Source organism: Oreochromis niloticus, linkage group LG22 (genome assembly GCF_001858045.2).
Source record: "Oreochromis niloticus isolate F11D_XX linkage group LG22, O_niloticus_UMD_NMBU, whole genome shotgun sequence".
NCBI lineage: Eukaryota > Metazoa > Chordata > Actinopteri > Cichliformes > Cichlidae > Oreochromis > Oreochromis niloticus.
The window spans coordinates 21,554,310-21,579,615 of record NC_031985.2 but is presented as its reverse complement, the minus strand read 5'-3'; the positions used below and the strand labels follow the sequence as shown (position 1 = coordinate 21,579,615).

Below are 25,306 nucleotides of genomic sequence, written 5' to 3'. Positions count from 1 at the left end.
TCCCTTTAAGGAAGCACTTGGCAACAGTGGGAAGGAAAAACTGCCTTTTAACAGGAAGAAACCTCCAGCATAGCCAGGCTCAGGAAGAGCTAGCCATCACCCGCGACCTGTTGGAGGTGAATGGAGGGAGACTGGACGTGAGACATGCTGTGGAAGAGAGCCAGCGTTTTAACTATAAATCAGGTTTAAAATTGGTCAGCCAACCCACAAACGAAAGTTCATGATGACCTTCCTTTAGCAGCCAGTCAACATAGTCCTGTACTGTGGGAACTCTGAACATAAGTGCTCAGGAGATGTGACTAAATTACATCCAGTAATAAAAAATAGTGGATATTTATTTTCAATCTACTTCAAGAAAAGAAATAAAAACACTTTATTAACAGAGTCGTGGACTATTATACCTGAGGAAGATAAAGTTTTGGGCTGACAAATAACTGAAACTTCCATGAGTGATGCTATCACTCTGTGGAATAGGCAGAGGCAGACAGGCAGTGTTGGAGGCTCCCACTAATTTGATCTGGTGACATTTTCTTCTCCAGCTCCTCAGGGGGAAAAGAGCAGCAGAGACAGAGTGAGGGAGTTAGAAAAGGAGGTGCTTGGAGAGAGAGTAAGAGAGAGATAAAGAGGGGGAGAGAGCGAGAGAGTGATGGCGAAGGAGACACTAATGAACACAGACAACAAAGACCCTAACCTGAGCTCCAAGCCCCTGGAGACACAGAGAGGTTTTTCATTGGGTCAATAAAAGCACTGGACCGTGTCTGCGTTGGCTTGCCCTTCAAGCACCCGCTTAACTACTGAGGGAGACTTTTGTTCAAGGTTGCTGGAGTTAAAGGGAGTATCACTGAATTTCATATCTGAAAATTGCAGAGAGTGTTGATCATAGTCTATTGTGTGCAGAAAGATCTGCGACATCTTGTTTGAGGGAAACCAAAGCGCACAGGGGATGTGTTACAGTCACTATGTCACTAGATTTTAATTCAAAGCTATGGTTCTGCTGTAATAAAGTTTAGTTAGATGCAAAATCTCAATCAAACAAGGCAATCATATATTGATAAATATAGAACGTCTGTTTTTTTAAAATTTAGACTCACTCAAAGGGAGCTTTTAATTGCATCGGAGAATAAATCAATTCTTAATTTAAGGACTATCTCAAAGTTAAACAATAAATAACTGACACCAAGGTATATGGAGAAAGGATGACTATATTTCCCACTGGATATTTCAGAGTTAATTTCTGCAAGAGAGCAGCGCGGTGTCCCTTTGCCAAATCGGAGGAACGTGGCAGTTAGAGGAAGGAGAGAGAGGTTAGCCAAAATCAGCATGATGAGTTATTGACTCTTGGCTTGTAATTTCATTTTATGCACCAAGTGGCATACAAGATATCACACTGTTCATAATCCTCAGCGTCCCTGAACACACACGCGTGCCTCCCACTGACTCCTTCTTGTTATTAAAGGGGAATCTAAAGCCGTATGTCTTCCTCCAGTGTGGGAGGAGAGCCTCGAGTCTGCAGTCTTCACACCAGGACTCACACCTGAAGGGAAAGCGCGAACATGCACACACACATGCACAAAAACACTGGGGGATATATACTTAGTTGCCCTACGAAGTCCCCCCACGTCTGACATATGTCACTCCCAATCTGTTCAGCAGGCCACACATCTCTCTAGTGGGGTACTGGCACAGCGGCACAGAGGGCTGCAGAGGGAAAAGGCTGGGCAGAGGGAAAAACAGAAAGAGCTGAAGACTGAACAAGAGGGCACAGGGGGACGGAGACAGCAAGAGAGTGAGAAGAGAGCATGAAAGAGGCAGAGAGAGCTGCTGCTAGTGGTTGCCACCCTTTCCGTGCTAATTGGTAGTCTGGAAACAACACCATCTGTTCTTTAAGAAAGTCAGATGCACAATATAAAAATATGCCACCACTCCTGAATACATTTACAAGCAGCCAAGGCAAATAACTCAACAGCCCCAGGCTTCTTTCAACACAAGGATCCTGTAGGACACCAGCTAGACAGGCATCTGTTATATTTGTTATAATGTTTAGGGATGTTAAATCTAGTCCTGGGTTCCTGCCAGGGAGTGCTGAATAATGTAAATATATGATGGTGGAGATGGATCGAGAAGAGGTCTGCAGAATATTTTTTATGTATGAAGTAGGAAAGGAGAAGGAATAATTCAGAGTCCACCTGTAACCATGCCGATTGCCATTTACATCCTAGGAAAAGGCACAAATGGAAGTGGGGTGCCATCATGTGGATGAATAATGCAATCACACTTAAAAGAAGGAGAAGAAATGCTGCTTTACGTGTACCACTTAATTATCAAATAATAAAGAGAGAGAAAATGTGGCCGTAGATGTAGACTACCAACATTTCAGAATTAATATTCATAAAATGAGATGTGACTTTCATCTGAATATAGTGATGGGCTAATGCTTGAATTATGCTTCAGCAAGAAATCTACATCTTAACGTATGACGTTAACTGAAACTTCTTTTAACCCTACACCATAACCTTCTACATAACCTGATGTGCACCTTTTGAGAACTGTAACTACACATCTCGACGCCGGAGTGACTTGAATGAAGTGGAAGGTTGTAGTGTGGGCGTAAAAGGAGTTTCTGGTTACGACGTAAGTTCAGACATGTTTTCCCCCAGAAGTCTAAATCAAGCTTAAGCTGATGAAATAATCACCTATACTTTTTATGCCTTTGTTTCACACAGTGCTCATGGTGAAAATAAATACCTCTTCAAATTAAGAAGTCCAGATCCTCCTTTTGCAGCAGCAATTAGCAGTTTATAGACTTGTACAGGAATTAATCCTACAATCAAGTCTGAACTGAACAGTCTTCTTTAGGTCACAGCAGTGCATCAGCTGCCCTTTCAAGGACTTCTTGACACAGTTTTGAATTTTTTGTTCAGACCCTGATCCAAATCATAGTGCTCCTTCCACTATCACTCAGATTTTAATGCTGCTTTGCAATTTTGGCTAAATATTTAAATAGAGATTTTAGCACGTTACTGGTATTTCTGAAGGTGTTTCCTTTTAATCTCTGGTTCTTTTTACATGACGCAATCTTGACGACATGCATGATGTGGGAGAATAACAGCAGTCCAGAATTTCTACTTCATCTGACATCCTAGGAATTTTGCTGAGTTGATTGAGTGCAGCTTTTCCAATCTCATCTTCATACCCAAAACAGTGTACAGAAAAGGTACAGTTGTCTATGTGTGGTTTAACCTGGTTGTGTTTATTGATGACTGTGACCTTACATGACATTCAGACCACATTATATGAGAAATAAATCCTAGTGAGTCACAATTTTTCTTCCAATGGAATTAAAAAGATTATTGCTGAACAAGCCAAAAAACTCCCCAGCTCCCCTTAATGTCCACATCCACACACCCAGTAACAATCACACTGATTCACACTAATCACTCTCACACACAACAGTTGGAATTACAGGAATGGATAGAAAATGATTGATTGATGCTGTTCAATCAAAAATAATCCTTATATGTGGGAATAAAAGCAATACTAATGCTTTTCTTTTTACTGCAGAAAAGAAATGGGTTTAAATGTTCATTAGACCGATAAAAAAAAAAAATCCAGATGCTAGAAACCATCAATCTTAGAATGAGAAGGTTCTATGAGATGCATTTAACAAAAAAAATTAATCTATACCAACATCAGCTGTATTGGAGAGGATAAACTGGGTTCTCTTGGGATTCCAGGCACACAGCTCAATGCAATGACCGTGTTTTACATCTCCAATCTGTTACAGTGGGATCTCCCCTGCTTCAATCCCATGGATGATTAAGCGTGATAATTAAGGTTTTTGGACATTTTCCACAGAGGAGCAGACGTGGCAGCTGGTGACATTCATGCATTCCCAAACACAGAGGAGGGAATTACAATGAGGCCTCCATTCATTTCAGTGATCACAAAGTCTGCTCTTGGCACCAGTTCAAAAATAGTCAAGCTGTTGTTGAAAATGACTATTTGTGGCCCTTTTTGTTGCAATGTACCTTAATCTATTTGGGAAACCGATGGAGAGCAGCCAAATATTTGGATTTTAGAGGAAGGAATTTGGCACTGTTAACACAAAGAAAAGAAATACTATTATTGCAATACTATTAATATTTGTAATAGTACAGCACAATATTACATATATTAATGAGATTAAAAAGCTGCTTTTTGTTAGTACCAGCCCATGTTGCTGTAGGAGAAAGCGGGGAACAAATTACCAAGCATGCACAAACATTAGGTTTTCAAGTTCATCAAAACTATGTTAGAAATCCTAAAGTGAAACAGATGGATATTTAAAAATTTCATGGTTATGATGACAAGGTATTCATACAAAAATGCATCATTGTTGTTTTAATAAGAGGCATTTGTCTCAGTTAGACACTGCATTATACAGATATGCATTATACAGTCTTGAAGCATTCAAACCTTATGATTCAGAGACAGCAGAATTTAGGCTGTGTAAGAAAGGTGCATTATAATAAATAAATAAATAAATAAATACCCTTTGATATCTGGTTCAAAAAAGACTGACACTGAGAACACTTAAGGAAATCCTTTCCTACTGTTCTTTATAAAACCCTACATCAACTCCCTTTTTTATGACAGGCGAACACACATGTCAGGATGCAGCACACATTTCCGTGTTATTCCTTTGTGCTGTTGTTTCTTAACCTAGTGTAATAGTGTAATTTGTTAATGTTATTTGCACTACTGTTTACTAAAAAAAAAAATTTGTACAATATTATTTTTCATTAACTTTTTTTCATCATTTTATCAGTTTTGTATATAAAATTTTGCGCCATCTCACATTATAATCGTGTGGGTCTGCGGTACTTTTAACAGTGTTGCCTCTGTTTGTCTGTTTGTCTGTCTATCTATCTATAGGTCATCCCTGTGATAGATAGAGTAGATAATTACATTAGACATTATTGCATACCTGTCCATCTTCCGTCATCTTAAGAAGCTGTAGCTGTAAAGAAAAAGCAACTTTTTCAGTGACTTCAAAGAAAAGGACAGAAATAAAAAAGAGAGACAAAGATGGAGAGCTTACAGCTATAACGACTCCATCTCCCAGGATTCCTTTTTGCACTCCTAAAGCGGAAACGCTCCAGGGACTCCATGGAAACGGCCAGCTGGCGTGCTTGCCTGATAGAAAAGAGCGTTCATAGATAGCTAGCTAACGTAAAATCAGAGATTCTGTCAACGCGGATCTATTCGAACATATTTCACACTGTGTGCTTGCAATGATGAGCCGTACGCCTGACGCGAGAGCGAGGTAAGAAAGATCCCACCCGCCAAAACACATCCCGTGTTATTTGGTGGGGAGAGTTAACGTTAGCAAAAAAATAAACGGACATACTGTGTATGCATAAAGGTAGGCTAGCAGTTAACTAGTTAACCTGTGTCGTCACGCTTCTCATTGATAAACTGCACTCATAACGAGTTATTTGTTCGTCGGTTAAGTCATAGTTAGTGATGCTATATAGCTATAGAGTCACTATTCACTAAACGGGGATGTGTTTATAATACTAAAACAGCGCATTTACTAGTTTAGCTGTTTTATTGCATGTAGCTGGTTGAGTGACCGTATAACCAAGAGTAATGGAGCGAAGGATAACAAGCAAGGATGCATCGCATTTACAGGATGTTTTTATGGATTGCTACTTGCATTTAGATGAAACAGCAAAAAGTAATTTTCACAGGCCTTGTGCAAAATAGACGTTTATCGTTTTCCCTACTCAAATATATGAAACCCTTTATAAAATTATGTTTGATTACTGCTGTTGATGTTCTCCTTTATCCTTTCCAGGGATAACCAGACAAGGAGGATCCAAGAGAACATCACCAATGTGGAGAAACATTTTGGACAGATGTGCCAACTCTTTGCTGCCTATGTCCGTAAGACAGCCAAGGTACGAGACAAGGCAGACCTTCTGGTCCAGGAAATTGGCTTGTATGCAGACACCGAAACACCAAGCCTTAAGAGGGGGATGAAGCAGTATGCCGACCATCTGGCCAAGATTCAAGATTATCGTCAAGCTCAGGTGGACCTCCTTGAATCCTTACCTTCAATCATTATTTCATGTTCATATCCATAATTTAAATAATGGGTAGAAGAGAAACTAATGCAGAGCTGGTCTTGCAGGTGGAACGACTTGAATCTAAAATCATAGAGCCATTAAAAAGCTATGGAGCTGTAGTGAAACGGAAAAGGGTAAGTTTTACTGCAGCCTGCTGTCATGTTGACACTGATTTGAACCACACATCCATCCAGTCAGGTGGGCTGGAGCCTATCCCAGCTGTCATAAAGCAGGATTTGGGGTACAAGCTGGACAGGTAACCAGGTTGTCACAGGGCCAACGGGGATTTTAGTGAATTTTTTCAGTGCCTTTTTGTGACTTTTTCTGTCACATATTTGCATGTTAAAATCCAAAGTTTTACACACAAATTCATAAGTAAATTTGTCAAATTTAGCAATAGTGTCGCTAAATGAATAATTCGATTCAATTTTATATAGCGCCAAATCACAACAACAGTTGCCTCAAGGTGCTTTATATTGTACAGTAGATCCTACAATAATAGATACAGAGAAAAACCCAACAATCATATGACCCCCTATGAGCAAGCACTTTGGCGACAGTGGGAAGGAAAAACTCCCTTTTAACAAGAAGAAACCTCCAGCAGAACCAGGCTCAGGGAGGGGCGGGGCCATCTGCTGCGACCGGTTGGGGTGAGAGAAGGAGGCAGGATAAAGACATGCTGTGGAAGAGAGACAGAGATTAATAACAGGTATGATTCAATGCAGAGAGATCTATTAACACATAGTGAGTGAGAAAGGTGACTGGAAAGGAAAAACTCAATGCATCATGGGAATCCCCCGGCAACCTACGTCTATTGCAGCATTACTAAGGGAGGATTCAGGGTCACCTGGTCCAGCCCTAACTATATGCTTTAGCAAAAAGGAAAGTTTTAAGCCTAATCTTAAAAGAGAGATAGTGTCTGTCTCCCGAATCCAAATGGGAAGCTGGTTCTACAGAAGAGGGGCCTGAAAACTGAAGGCTCTCCCTCCCATTCTACTTTTAAATACTCTAGGAACAACAAGTAAGCCTGGATAAAGGAGCCTAGGGGGCAGTGAGGGACGCAGATCAATTTGCTGTTGGTGTCATTACTATGGCAAAGGCACATGAGGGCAGTATTGTCTTAATGATAACATATCGCTACCTCTTCAAGCCACTTTGACCCATTGCCAGCACTCTGCTAACCACTATTTTTTTAAAGTATATCAAGAGGACATCCTGTGGTACTTCACAGACAATTTGGACACTACTGTCCAAATTGACTTAAGTAAATGTTTGCCTTGTTTGGCTTTTAGTCTTTGTGTGTGTGTGTGTGTGTGTGTGTGTGTGTGTGTGTGTTTACTTGTATTCTGCTCTTGCATGCATTCATTCATTTTAATTTTTTTAAAAATGTGCCCTTTCCTTCAATATATTCAACGACTAAAGTCACAGAGCAATTAAAAAGCTATGGTTGACAGTACAGTTGAAGATAAACCAAAAACTTGCACAACAGGATCTACTGGAGATCCTGATCCTCACTGATTCACACCAAATTCCTATATGTTAAGTCATGTTTAGCAAATTGTGCATTACACGCTACCATTATTAATTATTTTGATAACTTCTGCGTATTTGTGTATCTGTGCAGGAGGATCTGAAGACTACTCAGAGTGCCAGAGACAGAGAAGCCAAACAGATGGCTCAGCTCGAGAGGACCAGGCAGAGAAACCCCTCAGACAGGCAGATCATTGTATCCTTGACTTGTTTCTCTTCAGTTCTTTAAATCTCTCTCTGATACCAGATTGACAAAAAGGCTTCAGTGTTACAACAGCCATCTGTATGTATAATCAAATGGATGCCTGCTAATATCAATTCAATTCTTCGTTAGTTATAGACATCAGCTTGGAGCTGTTTGAAATGTTTGTCGTGTCAACTTTGGAGAGTTTTACCTGCAAATGGCAAATTCCTGTGATGTGGTAACAAGTGCTGTACAGGAGCCACCTGCAGAATTAGAATGAACAGACAAGCTTATATTTCTTAAGTTTCCTTGACTGAGCTTTCAGTCTCAGGTGCGTCCCGTGTAATATGTGTTTTCATCAGTGGTAATGTATGAGTAGAAATATAAAAAACATTCCAGAATTAAACTTAGAAACAAACTCGCAAGCACAGTGTAAATTCTTTACAAGAGCTCAAACCAGTTGGACACAGCACCTGACTTATTTTAGTCCAGTATGTTTTGTGTTGAGTTTTATATGTATATATATTATTTTTGCTGTTAGGCTGAGAGTGAACTCCAGAGAGCCACCATGGATGCCACACGGACCACGAAGCAGCTGGAGGAGACCATAGATGAGTTTGAGAGGCAGAAGATCCAAGACATCAAGGTTTACTTTCTATGCACCTCAGATTAATAAGTACTGGCTTCAAACTTGCATTAAAGCATTTATAGTTGAGAATTTTAAAGAAAACATATTTAATTAGTAAAAATTTGAAACCAGTAAAATGCAATAGGAATGAGTAACTTACAAGAAAGACCGAATGGCAACGGACCCGATCTGTATGTGGTACAGCTAATGTTATTTTAAACATTGATCTGCCTATAAATAATAAGCCTAAATACATAATTATACAGTTTAAACTGAATTACCAAAAAATGTGATTTTGAGCAGTGTTTAACACGGTCACTAAAAGAGGAAAGGACGCTACATTCAACATTTTGTTACAGGTCAGATACTTAAATCCTCATATTAAATTCAATTATGATAGCTTTTAATTGTAAACATGGAAATTAAGACGGGAATGATTGAACAGGCAAGCAGTACTTGACTACAGAGTAACAAATGGCCACATCTGCTGTTCACAGCAACTACTTGCAGACTTTTATGTCGATCGTGGTTCTTTGGACGTAGCATGGAAATATCTGGAAATATTTCCCTGTTGTGACCGTCTTTCACCCTCAGTTAATGGTGTAGAATTGTAAAGGCGTGCCAGACAGGAAATCAAAATTTGCCAGTTGTTAAAACCATAACCCACTGGTGTGTATTTATGTGTACGTGTAACATACATATGAACAAGCAATCATTGCATTTGATTTACGAGCATTAAAAACTGACGTACGTTCATGAACCGATCTCGATCATTACGTTTTTATATATCATTTTTTAATATATTTTTGTGTATTTTTATATTTGAGTGCACAGAAAAAGTGCACATTTTATTTAAAGTAAATATTTTAATCAATGACCATATATATAGTACAAATCTTGGTTTAATTAATATTGAACTAGTCTTGTATCATTATGATATGATGATGATGATGATAACAGTTCGGTTTGGATAACTCTGGTGAAAGGAAGATTAGTATAATTATTGCTGTCTGCAGTAATTTATATTTGATAGATTTGCTTTGACTTGGTAACCACGCCTATATGACCTAACATGTGCATACATCCCAACATGCACATGAACAATGTCAAAGGTGGGGAAAAGCAGAAGTAACAGTAATGCAGGGCCTTTTGCAATATGTCTTGCACATGTGCGGCAACTGTGGATAACCAAACAGCCCTAAGTAGGATTTACTGTGATATGTAGAAAGATATCAGCTGATTTTGTGGACTGTCTAGACTGATCCTGTGCTCCGTCTGCTGTCACAGTGCACTTGTGGTTCAGCTGAATTGGCTCAGAGTCTGTTCCATATTGAAATATTTAGTATTTGATATCCCTGTCTTCTCTCACTGTAGAAGATCTTTTGTGAGTTTGTGACAGTGGAAATGTCGTTCCACGCCAAGGCTTTGGAGGTGTACACCCTGGCCTACCAAAGCATTCAAAGTGTGGATGAGGAGGAGGACTTGGAGGTAAGTTGATGCTCTGCTCAAGAGTGACCTTGGCCTTAGCCAAATGGACTTACTGAGGTTAAAAATGTACATAAATTTATGTACATCCTCAGGTTATTTTAATACATCCAAAATAACACGGTCTTATGCACCCATCTTTCTTTGAGTCATTGCTCGTACATGCACACACCCTTTAATTTACGTCAACGTTTGAAGTAACCTGCATTGAATACTACACAATTCATTCAGTCATGCTAACTGGGTTGCTTGTGTTTACAATTTAATGAGAGGTTTGGTGTACTATTTTTAAGAGAGAAAGCACGTCCTGAAAAAACAAAGGATCAATGATGTTCGTCGAGCAAGGTTCCTCCTGCAGTTGCCCTTGTGTTATTTTCCTCCACCCCTCGCTATCTCATCTTTGTGTTTTTGCACTGAATCATTTGCCTTCCATTCATATGGAAGCAAAACTCCTCATCGAGACAAGGCTGTTTTTCAGTGACTCATAGTACAAAGCATGGGAGATTGAATCATCTGAAACGGGCACAATGACAGGCATGTAGATAATCCTGATCGAGAACCATGGCTGAATTTGTTTTCTACACAGTGAAAGCCACTGGTGTGGTTTCAGCAGTAGTTTGTTATGCTTGCTATGAAAATAATACTTTTGGAGCTGGTTTAAGGGTATGTGTGACATTAACAGACTGTCATCGCTGTCGGTGACTTTTGTTGGAGAGTATTTTTACTTTCTCTATATGTTTGTGTGTTTTTATCCCTGCTTTTAATGCATCTCTAAATAAAATACCCTGAATTTAACCTATATGACCTTATTGTACTGTTTGCTATGCCCTGTGGGCTTGTGTACAGGTGCTGCTTCCATTCACTTTTGTCTCTATAGAAAAGTACAGCACCTCTTACTGTCTCTGGCAGGTGTTCAGGAGTTCTCTGCACCCCCCTGACTACCAGTCACGCTTAGACATAGTGCGAGCTAATTCCAAAACTTCCCTTGATCGGACCGGGTCCTTCCTGAACTCATCAGGGACATTACAGGTAAGATACAGTCAGTGATTAAAAGCTCCAATACAGAGACAAGAATTCCCCGACAAGTATCTGTAATGGCATTCCTTTTCACCTTTGGCTTTGAGTGTTGCACAAGTTTCATTGCGATGATAAAATTTAAAATTCCCTTCTTCCTTTTGTGAGCTCAGAAGTCTTCCTCATACCAGTAGAGGCTGGTGCTTGATAACAGTGAGTCTTATCAGTAGTTGCAATGATTATGCGTGGAATCACCCTGGCCATCAATCGGTGTTGTTTTTTTGTTACCCATGACATTGCATCCAAGGAACATCACGCATTTCCGCCTGCATTCAGTTTTACTGCTGGATCTTAACAGTGACACCGCACTGTTTTGTGATTATTTTTTTTATATAGTTGCATTCTAGAATACAATTTCTCACTAATTGGCAAATGAGAATTTGATATTTTTAATTAACTGTTTTCCGTGGGTCTCATGGAGTCTGTTGAAATGTAGTGTCTACAGTATCTACAGATGCCCATATTGGAACTTGCAGATACAGATTGCTGTACACAGCTGTCACTAGAATATGCCTCAGATATGTGGTGCGTCACATCTTGAGATCATACTTTGGCTTCGCTGATTAGGTTTGATTTTTATCTGAGAGAAATTGCAATCACTGCTAAACAGAAAAGACATTTGCAGTCAGGAAAAAGAGAGGATTTATGACCCTGTTTGAATTAAGGATGAAGCCAAAATGAAAAGTTGAAAGTAGAGCATGTTAGTGCACATGGAGAAAGTGTCCTCATTCTTACAGGAATACCGTTCACACAATACGAAAGGTACTTTTGTTTCCTGGAGCCAGACTTTCTTATAATTTTTACAGTGGTTTTGCAGTAGTTCTCCAGGCTTTATGGTTTCTCAATGTTTTTTATTTGGACATTGGCTACTTTTTCACTCATTTGCAGTGCAATGTGGATTTTTTTTAAAGGCATCCAACATTAAGAAAAGAGATTTGAATGTCCTTCAAGAAGCCTGAAGAACTATTCCTGAAAACTACTTAAAGGCATTACAAGAAAGTTACCTTGGAGAGTTCACACTGTGCTGAAGAATAAAGATGCCAGATATTGACTTTCAAGCTTGTTAAAACTGTACAAATTCTGTTTTTGATTTATGTAAAAGGTAAAAACACAGGGATATGTTTGCACGTTTAAAAACAATCATTTCCACGTATATTTGCACATATATGGAAATGTGTGTGTTCAAACATTCATATATCTATGTTTGCTTATGTTTCATCTATGTAAGCAAATTACAAAGAAATACTTGGTAACCCAAAACTTACACAGTACTGTATAAATACATAAGTCAATTCTCATGAGAAGTTAATGTGAGGAATGTGGTCTCAGCTCACTTTGCGGTGTGTTTACACCTACCCTTCATTGTTTCTACTAATAACCGCAACTGAAAAAAACAAAACAAAAAAACAGATTCCTTGGAAGTTGAGCTTAATGATTACCTGCCAAGTGTTTTAGTTGCATTGACTGTTTATTTGTTGTCACAGCAACAAAGAGCTGGTAGTCGTCAGACGAGAAAAGAGGAGGAGGAGGAAGAGGAGGAGGATGAAGATGAATCTGAAGAGGATGTTGACGAGGATGAAGACGACACAGATGATGAAAATTAAACACTCAAATTGTTTGGTTTTGATTTTATGATAACAGAAAGATTAAAAGGCAATTTATAAAACAAAAGCAGACTCATTGCCAAAACCACATCACACATCTGCTCTGAGCAGTATTGCAGTGGTAGTGTTGTAGCCCCGTGATGCTTTGTAAAAGATCTACAATTTGTAATCCAGGCTCCTATTGTCTTAGCTAGACTTTTATATAACACACAATAAAATGTGCATTATTGGTCGCTTGCATTTAAGAATAAAAATATATTTTTATGCTTTGCATTGTTTCAGTGAATCAGTTTTTCTATAATAAGAGCGCGGCGTACCCTCTCTCCCTTTGCATAAAAACGTCGACAGAGAGGTTGATTGTTATTTTAGAAATTGTTTGGCGAGTGAATCAGTCTAAGTGACAGTAGTTACGTGACGACTGCAGTTAAAAGTGACTCATCTCTTCCACAGACATGCAAAAATGGTACAAATGAGTTCGGGAACATTTTGCACTGCACTGTCTGTGTTCATCTGAAAAAAAAAAAACCCTCCGTGTATGTGTGCATTATGTGTAATTTGAGATGTGCCTCTCTGTATATGGCACTTCATGAAGCCAATTATGTGCATGTGGGTTACATTATGTGTTGTCTGCCACTGTGTCGGCTGATGGCCGTCCTGCATGAGTCACTCAACACATTTTATATTCCTTATCTGCCAGTGTCATGATGAATTCTTTTCTGCCTTTGGTCTTATGCACACAAACACGTATCGCACATCTGTACCAATATCTGTTCAACACACATGATATGTGACACTTTTTTTTATAAGTACAAGGGCGACCAAAACCTGCCTTACAGCAACACTTATTTTCTCGGCGACGGAGATAAAAGCTGCGTAGGTGGCGTGTCATGAGCCCTCCGCGTAACAGCACCCTAATGCATATAAAGGTTAATGTGTGTGGCATTGCAAACATGGCCACGCTAACAACGCACTCACGTACCAGTTCAACTTTGGTGTACTGTGGATCTGAATGGCCTGCGTTGCAATGAGTCATCGCCTATAAAATGTGTGTTTGTGTGAGGGAGTGAGTCAGAAAGCTTTTCCAATCGCAGATAAACCTAAAGGCTCCACTCCCTGATCGCAGCAAAAGAAGGGACAAGGATTTGTGCGAGAAAAGAGCCTGAAAGGAACATGAAGAGTCATGCGCTTTAAGCAGAAAAACAGGGTCCGGCCTTTTTTCGGTCTAGAGTCAAAGGTACACAAGTAGGCAAGAGTTGCTTATGAGTCACTATCTTAAAACAAAGGTTGAATAACAAACACGGCGAGCAATTCAAACAACAAGATGCAAAGAGAAAGGAGGAGGGCTGTGGGGTGAAAGAAGGACAGTTGAAAGAGGTCAGTCACACCTCCTGGTCCTTATTGACTCTGACTCATTGCCCCTCAGCACCGAGCCACAGCTATCAAATTTAACACCCACATCACATGTCAATTGCTGCACGGCTCATTGCAGTTACTTTCACATTCTGTGTCTTTCATTTAAGCTTCATGTCAAAGTTCCCAGAAACCTTCTCATGTTCCACAGGTATTTCTTGTTTCAGCATCAAATTGTTACACATTCTGCAGATGTTTGCCATACTCAACATTAATTTCATTCTTTCAGTGTACACAAAAAAGGTCAATCAAAGAAAAACTGTATTTAAAAAACCCTGCTTCTTCCAATTTTTGAAAAGCTGATCCGCTCCTAAACACCACTAGAGGGTGATGTTTAAGTTTTGTTACCTGCGCTGTTCACCTCAGAAAACTGATATGGAGACACTGTGTTCTTTTTAAGCTTGTCTGTAGCTGTGGTGCATGGATTTAGCTTCAGGCATCACATATGCATTTTTTAGCCTGCAAAACCTAGCTTTTAGCCTTCATACAACATTTTACAGCATGTATTTCTTAACCGTGTCCCAACACTGTCAATGACTCAATCATTCTGGCCTCCACCTTGTTTGGGATTAACAGGTTTTGCAAAAAATAATAAAAGGCTGAAAAGGCTAAAAGGCCTCGATGGAGTCTAGCAGTGCATTTATACGTAAAGTGATTTAGTCCTTCTGGCATGCACCGACATTAAAAACAACTGCAGAACAGGTGGGAATTCACTTTTTTCACCTCAGAAGGCTGACGCAGTTTGACAGCTGAGCTGCAACCCGTTCTGAATTTTCCTTTTCCTGAAGCTTCGCACGTTCAGGAATGTGCAAATGTACACAGTGTATAGGGGAAAGATTCATGGGTCAAATCTAATAGAGTCAGTATTTATGGTGCAGAAGTCTAGGGCTGCGCCTCCTATAGATCAAGCGCACAAAGAGCTAAGGATTCCCTCCTCTCTCCTTCTGACTCATCTGCAGTCATCCCCAATGATGAGTGTGCCTCGCTCTGTCAGTGCTCGAGTGTATTTGAAGTGGAAAAGCCACAAAAGTGAGTGCTTTATTTGTGTATGTGGCAACATAGCTCCTAGATCTCAATTGTGTCGCAATATTTTAATAGAGCAGGTAATTTACATGTCTGTGCCTGCGTCTCCGCGTGTGTGCGAACATCTATAGAAGTGCATGTAAACGTACATGAATGTGTGCTGCACAGCCCTACAGTACAGTTGTTTAGAATATTAAATACAGTGCCGTGCTGGCGGCTGCTATAAAATCAAGAGGCAGCATAGCCGGAGTGTGACTCACACACTGACTCACTGACAGCACTGCCATGGCGTGTGTATGTCTCAGTGCATGTGTGTGTATGTGTGAGAAAGAGTGCGTCTCACACTATGTGGTTTCTCTGGCAGACCTGCTGTGTGTTGCTGGTGTTCGAAGAAGTCTAAATCTTGCCACATTTGCTGGATCTCACACCAGCATGCAATGCTGTGTGTCTATATTTGTTTTGGTTTTTCTATAAGAGAATATATGTAGAAAAGTCAGAGGATCCACAAACTATACTGAGTACCAGTAAATTCAGCCTTCACACAGGCATTGTGAGTTAATTCACTGAAAACAGCCATGAAGAGAGAGGTAAACTCAATGAAGTGTTTATGATCCACAACATTTATAATTTGTTTATTCTCATTTAGGCCCAATCAGAGATGAGTTAGATAACCCAGTGTAATAGATCCAGGTACACACCTGGGGACAAAGGGGATAAATCATGCCCTTACTGAAGAACTAAAAAAGCGGATAAATGCCAAGAGATGAATAATTTATCTACATTAATACAGGAGGAAGCTCATGTTTATGAAAAGGCTGTCATGATAGGTTTTAAGACTTGTTTGCAGTGAAAAATTGCACAAGCAGCAATGAGTATTATTCTCAGTTGTGTTAATTAGGGTTCCACTGACTCAAACGTGACAGGCATTTTTGTTCATCAGATAAAAAAAGCAAAGCACATGGATTTCTCTTAAATAAGGAAATAGACTCGTTGCTATTAGTGCACACTGACTGAATATGCTTACAAGTGTAGTCGACCCCCCTAAAAAGGCTCCTGCTGAGACCAGAAAACCTTGAAAAGTCCTTCCAGTTATTTTTCGACTGTAATGCACCGCTTGTGTTTGAAAAACTTTTTAAAAATGTAATTTAAGGGAACTTTTTGTGCTTACTGAATCCCCCTCCCCCCGCAGCTATATACATGTGTTGTGCCTTTTTATGTATCTAAGCAAGTTTTCATGGGAAACAGGAGCACTGTATGCGTGCTTTCAGTCATGTCGTGTTTCCACTGTGAGACCAGACTTCAAGGTGCTCCCAAATGTCTTGTTTACATGTATACAGAAGGAGCTCATCCTCCTATTTCCCTGATTTATGCACCAACATGAAAGGCAGTGAACTTGTTGTCAAGGGCAGTAACTCATAACAGTTATTGTACAGTATCTGCCGCGTATTCCAGGATTGCAGGTAAAACTCTAAATCACTGTGCTCTACACGAGGGGTATAGTAATGTAAGCTTCTGTTGGTGTGTGTCAACTCTGGAACAGAATATTATTTGACGGCAATAAAGTCAGCGTGACTTCTCGTTTGCTTTCAGATGCCTGATAGCAGCGTCATTTGGTTATTCCCGCTATGCATTGTTTGCAAAAGAATAAGGGGGAAGTGGGAAACCTGGTATTTATGTCGATGTGGGTGTGCTTTTTCTACAGACCAAACAAAAAGTAATATGTATGAAAAAGGCCAACCATGCTAGCGGAAAGGATTACTTAACCTGTTAAGAGTTTGATTTAAACTGAGATTAGAAGGTTTAAGGTCACTTTCCAAGTAAATATTAGACATGGAATTATTTAAGTCTAATAATAAATATTCTTTGATATACAGTGCAACAATAGAAAGACGTGGTGAAACGAAGTGCCTTAGATACGAGTGCATAACACAGTTGTTAAGTCATGTTTGCTAAACGGCTTCAGATACTCGCATGTATCTGCTGGACCTGATATCCAGGTTTGGCTTCTTACTCTACCTACTAATCTATTTAACCCTGTAGCTGTGTAGATGTCGAAATCGTCCGCTTTTAAAGGAAGAGAAAAGACGGGAAATTAATAAGCACACTGTACACAATGTAGAAAAACTGCATTCTATGCTGGTGTGTTATTGGGACTCCAGCTCAGGAACTGCTGCTAACATCTTGGTGCCAAATACCACATGGCACTTCAACGGGTCTTTTAGAGGTCAGACTAAAAGACCACCGTGGTAGCCAATGGTGGTCTTTGTTTATGGTCATTATTGTTATTTGTTTCTCATTTTGCACCAAGGTCTAAAATTCCCCAGAATAATGAAGAATTTTGTCAACAATCAAAATTTGAAAGATACAAACCACGATGACACTTCCTGCACCCTCCTTATATAAGCCATGGGACTCATATGGGTCATAAATATGAACAGTTATCAGGCTTATTTTGCCTAGTAGCAAAAACTGTCACCTATGGATAAACTTTGTTACATTAAATAAAAAATGTGGATTATTGGTATATATCTTGTAGGACAGATAAGACATTTAGTAAAGAGTGAATTATCCGAAGTGATGGATGTTACTTTGACTTACAATGACAGAAGTGAGCAACTTCTTTTTCTACAGTTTATGCATTGCACAAGGTGCTTTTCCAGGCACAGCAGCGAGGCAGACCTTGACATGGGTCTGCATAAGAGCTTTAGCCTCGGCGTGTGTGTGCCTTGTTGTTCTGTCCCGTGCCTATCATCAGCCAGCAGCCTCATATCTGTGGATCATTGTAAGCCATTTTAGGTGGTGGCCAATCTCAGCTTCATGTCAGGTGAGCAGCAAATGTCTCTATAGTCAACCAACCACTTCCTGTTACAGTGCTACATTTAACCTGCAGTACATCAGCCTTATTAGTTCTGCAGTGCATCACACTACAAACAGTTTCTGAATCTTAGTTACTAAATAATTTAACCATTTTACTGTTTCTATGTCATAGTTGTATTTTGCATTTACATCAAGAACCAAACCTGATACAAATATGCCAAAGTGTCAAGATGAAAATCATGACAGAATCCATCTTTACAGGCTTTAAGCAGCCAAACTGTCCAAGTGAAGAACTGCAGGTGTGTATATGACACATGGTCCATCCAGCATCAGATTTTTTATAAACTGTATAGCTAGCTACACTGGCTGCTTACAGCTTTGAAATTAGTTATCCATCTTTCATGCTTGTTTAGTGTGCTATGGTTCACTGGTTACATGAAATTAGCCCATGGTAGATGGTGATAGACAGATGGTTTATTCAAAAAATCTGATTTTTTTTTTTGAAAGCCCATACCCAAACAGTTCACAAGGCTGACTTGCCAAAATGTTTCTGTCAAACAATTTCTAAGTCAGACAATTCCCTCAAAGCTTCCGCATTGATTTCAGTCGCACCTGGATAAAGTCCCAAATGATTATTTTAGATTTAGCTCAAAATGTTACCTAGTTACATGTATGTGGCTTAGCCCAATACTTTTTTCCATATAGTATAATCAATACTATATTTGCGCGACTAAAATAAAGTGTTGCTATTTGTGTCTAGAAGCAGGTGGAACTATCTTGCAAGCTTCCTGTAGGTTAATTCTAATTGACCAATTGCAATTTTAATATAGTGGGATTAATAGACTCTCTGTAGATGGCTGGTTTCTGTATATCAGACCAGCTTCTGAAAGAGAAACAAAGAATACAAAGCACTACAGAAACTCCAAACGACATATATATGTATATATATATATATATATATATATATATATATACATATATGGGTTTGAAGCTGGCACACTTTTCAAGCGTCACGTACGGTATAATTTACAAGAATGTGTGAAGTGGCTAAACGTGCGCAGAGCGTCATAAGGAGCGGAAAAATATTAGTCTGCATTCTTGCTCAACAAAGACAGCTTTCTCCTTCTGCATTTTGAAAAATCTGAACACAGCGTTTCCCCTTAATGCTCGTGCTGCTCATGCCCCCGCCCTCTCACTCTCCCTAAGTAGAAAAATAAAGTGAAACTAAAGACAGAATGTGACATGAGAAGCTGTCAGGCCTAGCTCGGGTCAACAGCAGGGGGTCAAAGCTACAGAGTCGTTGAGAGAAGTGTTAAGCGTCTCTCAGGGACACTTTGTTACATGACATCATGGTGAAAAGGGAGGATGAGCTGTTTGCATGTTTGCGCATACATTTACAATTTTTACAAGGGTGAGAAGAGTCCATCAGGCAAGCTAGTCCGTCCTCGTGTAGACTTTACTGACCTCCTCACAATCCTTCACTGATTATTACACAACATGTCAAAACAGAGACAGGAAGCCAGCTACAGCAGTGCAACCTGCAGCAGCAGCATCACACAATAAGAAGGAGAGGAGAAGTCATGCACAGACTCTCAGACCCAAGACGACATTTATAGAAGAAAAAAAATGTGTGAACATATAAACAAATGCTTTCACCTACACACACACATAAAAAGAGACACAAAAGTGGCTATGAAACAGCCTGGGAACAGCTAGTCCACTAATGAGGTCTATCCCATGAGGATTTAGTACTGCACAGAGGAATGCAGGCTCTTTGCTCTCATGACTGACCTGCCCTGTCACACACACACACACACACACACACACACACACACACACACACACACACACACACAGACGGAGGAACTTTACTGTCCGAGAGCTACCCTCTTACACATGAATGAGAAGTGGTAGAAGGTATCCAAGACTAGGGTACTTATAATTTGGTTGGTAGTGCACTGGAAACAAACATAACAAGCACACTGGGGAATTTGACACTAATTTGAGACGAGAGCAGCGCGGGCAGGGAAAAAAGGGGGGAACGGGCTAAGAAAACAGAATGAGAAGAGAGAATAAATAAACAAGGGCACAGACGGGTCAGAGAGACACAGAGAGAGGGACACTGAGTTATGAGGATATGAATCTCAGAGTTTTATTTGCACTTAACATTTGTTCTCAGGACTGGCTCGCGATGTGGATGTGAGAGCCAAAATGAGTGAGTTTACTAGAACAGATCTGGTGTCTGAAGCAGACAGACCCCCATCACTGGTGGCCCGCTGACGATGCCTGCTGCTAGTTGAGAGACAGACAGCATGGGTGTCCATCTCCGTCAGAACTCTCTCACATAACAAACCAATGTGTTCTCCACTAGTGGAAGTACAACTTTGAGATAAATAACTTTATAAACTAAGTTTGTTTTGAACAAGCGTTACAGTATATGAACCGTGTGGCATAAAAGCACACAATCTCTACTGTGTTCATATTATGCTGAAGAAGCTCTGGTGCTCTGATAAAAAAAATTAAATAAAAACATTCATCTGAGAAGCTAAGATCGGCTTTAATGGATTTAAGATGTTTGCACCACACTATAAAATAATTTGCTTACAATAAACAATGAGCTGCTCCCCATAATTTATGATAATTTGAGCATTTCATGATAACTACTAGTGATAATCAGCACAGGCATTATTTTTAGGTTCAAATATGTAGCCTGTGCCTTTGTTTATTCTCACATGATAAGATATGTCTTTTCACACCTTCCTGGCCCATGTTTGTTGCGATGATGACGAATGGGATGAGAAAGTTTTGTTCTCCCAACACTTATCGCTCATTTGTTCATTGTTTACACTTCAACTATTAATGCGGATATTTTTGTGAGCTTGTTAAACAATAGTAAAAGATCTTGAGAATACATTTCAACTTGTATTTCCTTTTTATATATATTCTATCCTTTACTTCTGACTTTCAAAATCATATAGTTACAGTAATGTGTTACTGTAATCAGATCACATTTTTCAGTAATGGAGTAATGTAACGCATTACTGTCCCACATTCAACAATCACATTAGATTTACAATTATGTCCTTGCTTGCATTACGAAATTCTTAGATTATCTGCTTTATGGGTGGATAGAAAGGCAAGAAAACACATTTGTCTTCCTGCACGTGTGCTGCAATTGGCTGATTTCAGTTCTTGAGCAGGGAGGAGAAAAATGCTGGAGCGGTCAACAACATTTGAGGAGTGGAATGGTCATTGGTTGGTTATCAGTGAACTGTGATCTGCAGTTAATTAGTTAACTTAGCTCATTTATATCACAAGAAATTAAATTATTAAAAAAGAAGAAATCAAATGACAAATCAAAATGTTGTAGGTTGAAGCTACAGCTTATGTAACACCTCCCCCTGAAACATTAAAAAACACTTAAGTATGAATGAACTGCATCTTTGACGTCTGGCTTAAATACAGAATCACGACTGAAGAAGAAAGAAAAGATAGATATGAAAGCTGTGTCCAGGACAGAAAGAACTGCAGTTTACTGCTACCACAACATTATCTTTGTAAGCATCTGCGCAGTCAGCAGGCTAACAAAATTAGCCAAGAAGCCAGAGTGATGTTAAAGCTGAAGGTATGCAGAACCCAGTCCAACAGCCAGAACTGGATCTTCAAGAGGTAACAAAGGCAATGATGATCAGTCATGTGTGTCCTCATTAAGATTTGTGTTAGTGTGTAAATTTAAGCTGTTAACTGGTGATTATGTAACAATCCATTTCTGGCCATGTTACAGAGTAATGCACAAGTAATGTAGCCTAATGACTAGGGTAACAAATTACTTTCTCCAGGGAATAATTAAGGAGTATGATGCAATTTACAGGGCACAACAAAAAGAATCATCCAATTTCAAAGTGCTTTTATTCCTCAGCCATTCAGGCAAAACGGTGAAAGTCCAAACTGTTAGAAAGAGGGGATTTGTTCGTTTCACAGGGTCCTGGTAGGTAGCATAATTACACTAGTGGCTGCAGTGACTCTGAACATGCTCGCAAAGTATGGGATATGTGTTGTGCGTCCAGAAGGGGAAACATATATTGAGCCACATGTTTTAAAATTTACCACAAGTTTGTATGTCTGTTACTTTAAAGAAATATAGCTTTTTGAAAGTGGATGTTTCTTTTTGATACATACTTTGTAATACATTGTGTGAAACATTACATTTATTGAGTAAAGACCCAAGCACTGATGATAAAATATTAAATAGCAATAGTAATATGCAGAAAACATAGTTTCCTATTTTTTATTATGTACATCTTCTTAGTTCCACATGTTGTGACAGACAACGTTTTCTATTTAATCCTAAAGATAAAGTACTTGCTGCATAGCAGTGACCTGAATTTTGTGGGTATTTTGCCAGATTTCGACCTGATAACAATGTTTAGGGATGGAAGAGTTTATAATCACCATGAAAGAAACTTGACTATGTTTAATGTCATGAAAATCCTTTTAATACTTCACAAATTTCACTTACAACCACAAATGTTAATCTTGCAGTGCCTCTAGGGGATATTTCAAAGGAATGACCAAAGTCATTATGATTCATCATGGGCTCATGAGCTGTCTCCACAGTGGCAATACATCCAACAGATATGTTTTACTGTGGAAGTTATATTTCTTGAGAAAAGGCTCTCTGATAACTGTTCAAATATTTTTTCAAAAGCAAACATTATGTTCACTACACCAAAAGGATCTCAACAAAGTCACTAATGGATTCATTCTGTAGTCGCCATAATTTCCTTTTTAAATGGAATTAAAATGCAACAGCTATTGAGAAATCTTAGTGAAAATTCAAGCTGTGGCCAATGAGACCAACTTTATTACTGAGCTGTAGAGTTGCATTATGAGTGTGTGTCTGTTCAGTGCAATGGTCTGGTTATTGTTAATTATTACAGGTTTCATTAATGCTATATAGCATGGTTCGTGTGCTGACACTACCCTAGAAATGACTGCATTTTACTAATGTGTACACATCCCCTGAAATAAACACTGGGCCACTGCTAATCGTCCATGTGTCAGCCATGCGTAATGCCATGTCACAGCCCCCATGCATCCTGAATGCCTTCCAGGTCTTTGTTTTGGAAAATGTGGCAGAGGTTGCCATGGAGCCTGTGTTTGATCTTTTGTAATTAACCGAGCCCATTGATTGCACAACGCTTTGCCCTGGCTCATCTCCGTCAGCGGGCAGCCCCGGACATCTTGTTGAACACCACAATAACCACCGTTTATTCAGTCACCTACCCGCAGTGATTTGCCCTTACATGGCCTAACAGCGATGAAAGGAGCACAGGAAGTGGAGGGGAGGTAGGGCAATAAGGATAATTTGAGTATTTAGCAAAACTGAGGTTTACTGTTTAAGACATATTTTGATTCTGAGCTTTGTTAAGTGATTACTGTTGATTACTCTGATGATTACTTTGTTTGTGACGGTGCAAGTGGTTACGAACCACATATTGACTTCAATTTTAATCTGATTTTGCAGATAAAAATAAATTCTTTTATTAAAAAAAAAAATTGTTTTTGTTTTTTTGGTTTGTTTGTTTTTGGGAAGGGTGGCTGGCTTGCTGCTAATTTGACCTTCTTGTCATCAACCAAACTACAGACCTGCTATTGTACATTCACAATTAAAACCTTACACTAAACTGCACATACAGATGTTGAATTACTGAGGATTTGTCGTTATAGTTTTGTCCCCTTGTAGATATGATTCAAATTCCTCTGAAAGGCAGTCACTATATCCAGAGTTTCATGCTGAGGAAGCTCTAAAAGGTGACCACATCCCTTTGTTTGGTTATTGTCCCTCAGTGGTTCAGTCACTGTGTCATGATGAATGTCTGTCACACAGGCTGGTTTCAGTCAATTACCCAGCCTCACAACCCCAGAGGTGGCAATCTTGTGCTCACATGGCCCATCAGGGCCGACCTTCACTGAGCTTCACCGCGCTATGGCCGAGCCGTGGGGTGGGAAACTGCCTACTCTGGCCAAGGACAGGACTGTGTGAGAGGTGAAAGGATGGATACGAGGATGCACTTGTAATTACTAGAGAAAGCACTGATTTTGTTTTCTTTTTTTGGACCTTAAAAATGTGTGAAATTAAAGGCAGTAGCTAAATTAAATTCTTTACCTGTCTTAGTACTACACATTATGTTGTTTTTTTTATGTTTGTTTGCTTGTTTGTTTAGGGTTTTTTTGCTAATTTTATCTGAATGAAGTGAGAAGAGTCTTTCTTTCCTGAACATAACACACTATGATCTTAATCGGGTAATTGTCTCCAGGGGATTTCCAGTGAAATGAATTTCTCCTTTTCCTGGGCTTGGTCTTTGAAAGTGTTTGCAGAATGGCGCAATAACCCCACAGCCGAGTTTATATCATAACCACAAATAATGCCATTACATGGAACCTAGATGATGTAGACATGCTAGACTCCATGATTTGTGTCTGGACTTTCCCAAAGCTGTGGTGAAAATAAACTTTTTATTTCTTGCTTAGTAATCCTAGGTCATTGAGGGTATATCAGTGGAAGCAAGAAGTAGGAGTGGCTCAGTGAATCTGAAGCCTGGAAATAAAATATGTAACAGCAGACCACCCATCATAAAGCCACGGTACTAAAATGAAAAAATTCACCAGATTTTTACCAATGCACATTTCAGGATGAACTGCAGTTTATATGCTAAAAGCATTGGAATATGTGCGAGCAGCCTCGCTGCAGTAAAATGAGGTGTTTCTAATTTGAGGGCTGTTAAATTGAACTTAATGGAAAAGCAATTCTGAAATGCAGTGAATTGCCTTGCATGGATTTCCAAAAACTGTTTACTGCATTTTTCTCTGTGCGAGAGTGTGTGTGAAGTTTTAAAGCGCTGGTTGCTGCACAGTTGTGCAACTGCGGCCCATTTGCCCAAAGCAAATAGCAACATTCTAAGAAAGAGGAAAGGGGGGTTGTGCATTGCAAAGGTTCTTTTTTTTTTTTGCATGTTTTTCCTTTCCATTTTCCACCAATGTCATTTGCGTTTAATCTGCAGGGTTTGCACAATTTTCTGTTTCACTTGATGTTGAGCAACACATTGATAGAGATCACAAACAGTTGTGGTACTCCTTTCAAAAACACCTCCCTGAAATGTGCAAGGGCCTGGATCTGAATCATGCGTAGTACCTTTTTAATAGTGTTTTAATCATAGTGTACAGTGACAGTCTAACGGCGGTTCTCAAGATTTTTGAAGAGGTCATCTGGTTTGCACAAATGCATTGCTAAATAGGTGTTGGCTCAACTTGTAAGAGCCTGTAAGTCTGCTTGCATTCCTGCATAACCACGGTTTGCTGGTGAAAGCTTAATGTGGTGTACTCACTGAATGGAAACTAATCCAAATGCCATTTGATAAAATATTGTGCAAAATATTGA

The 25,306-nt window shown here is 39.4% G+C and overlaps 1 protein-coding gene and 1 long non-coding RNA gene across 2 annotated transcripts in view; one reads left to right on the top strand and one right to left on the bottom strand.

Moving 5' to 3' along the window:
* Positions 1-5,014, bottom strand: part of LOC112843576 (uncharacterized) — a 42,385-nt gene extending 37,371 nt beyond the window's left edge. The window contains exon 1 of the long non-coding RNA XR_003216021.1: positions 4,967-5,014. This is a non-coding gene — a long non-coding RNA (uncharacterized LOC112843576). The remainder of the gene's footprint in view (positions 1-4,966) is intronic.
* A 105-nt stretch (positions 5,015-5,119) lies between these two features.
* cibar1 (CBY1 interacting BAR domain containing 1) lies at positions 5,120-12,886 on the top strand. Its single transcript, XM_003444063.4, has 9 exons — positions 5,120-5,305; positions 5,840-6,074; positions 6,176-6,244; positions 7,735-7,836; positions 8,150-8,155; positions 8,366-8,470; positions 9,827-9,940; positions 10,847-10,966; positions 12,496-12,886. The coding sequence occupies exons 1-9, from the start codon at positions 5,274-5,276 to the stop codon at positions 12,613-12,615; spliced, it is 903 nt and encodes a 300-aa protein (XP_003444111.1). The 5' UTR covers positions 5,120-5,273; the 3' UTR covers positions 12,616-12,886.
* The last annotated feature ends 12,420 nt before the right edge of the window (positions 12,887-25,306 follow it).

Coding starts and splice junctions, on each gene's coding strand:
- cibar1 (XM_003444063.4), top strand. CDS start 5,274: ATGATGAGCCGTACGCCTGACGCGAGAGCGAG. Junction 6,245..7,734: donor CTGTAGTGAAACGGAAAAGG/GTAAGTTTTACT, acceptor GTATCTGTGCAG/GAGGATCTGAAGACTACTCA. Junction 9,941..10,846: donor ATGAGGAGGAGGACTTGGAG/GTAAGTTGATGC, acceptor TGTCTCTGGCAG/GTGTTCAGGAGTTCTCTGCA.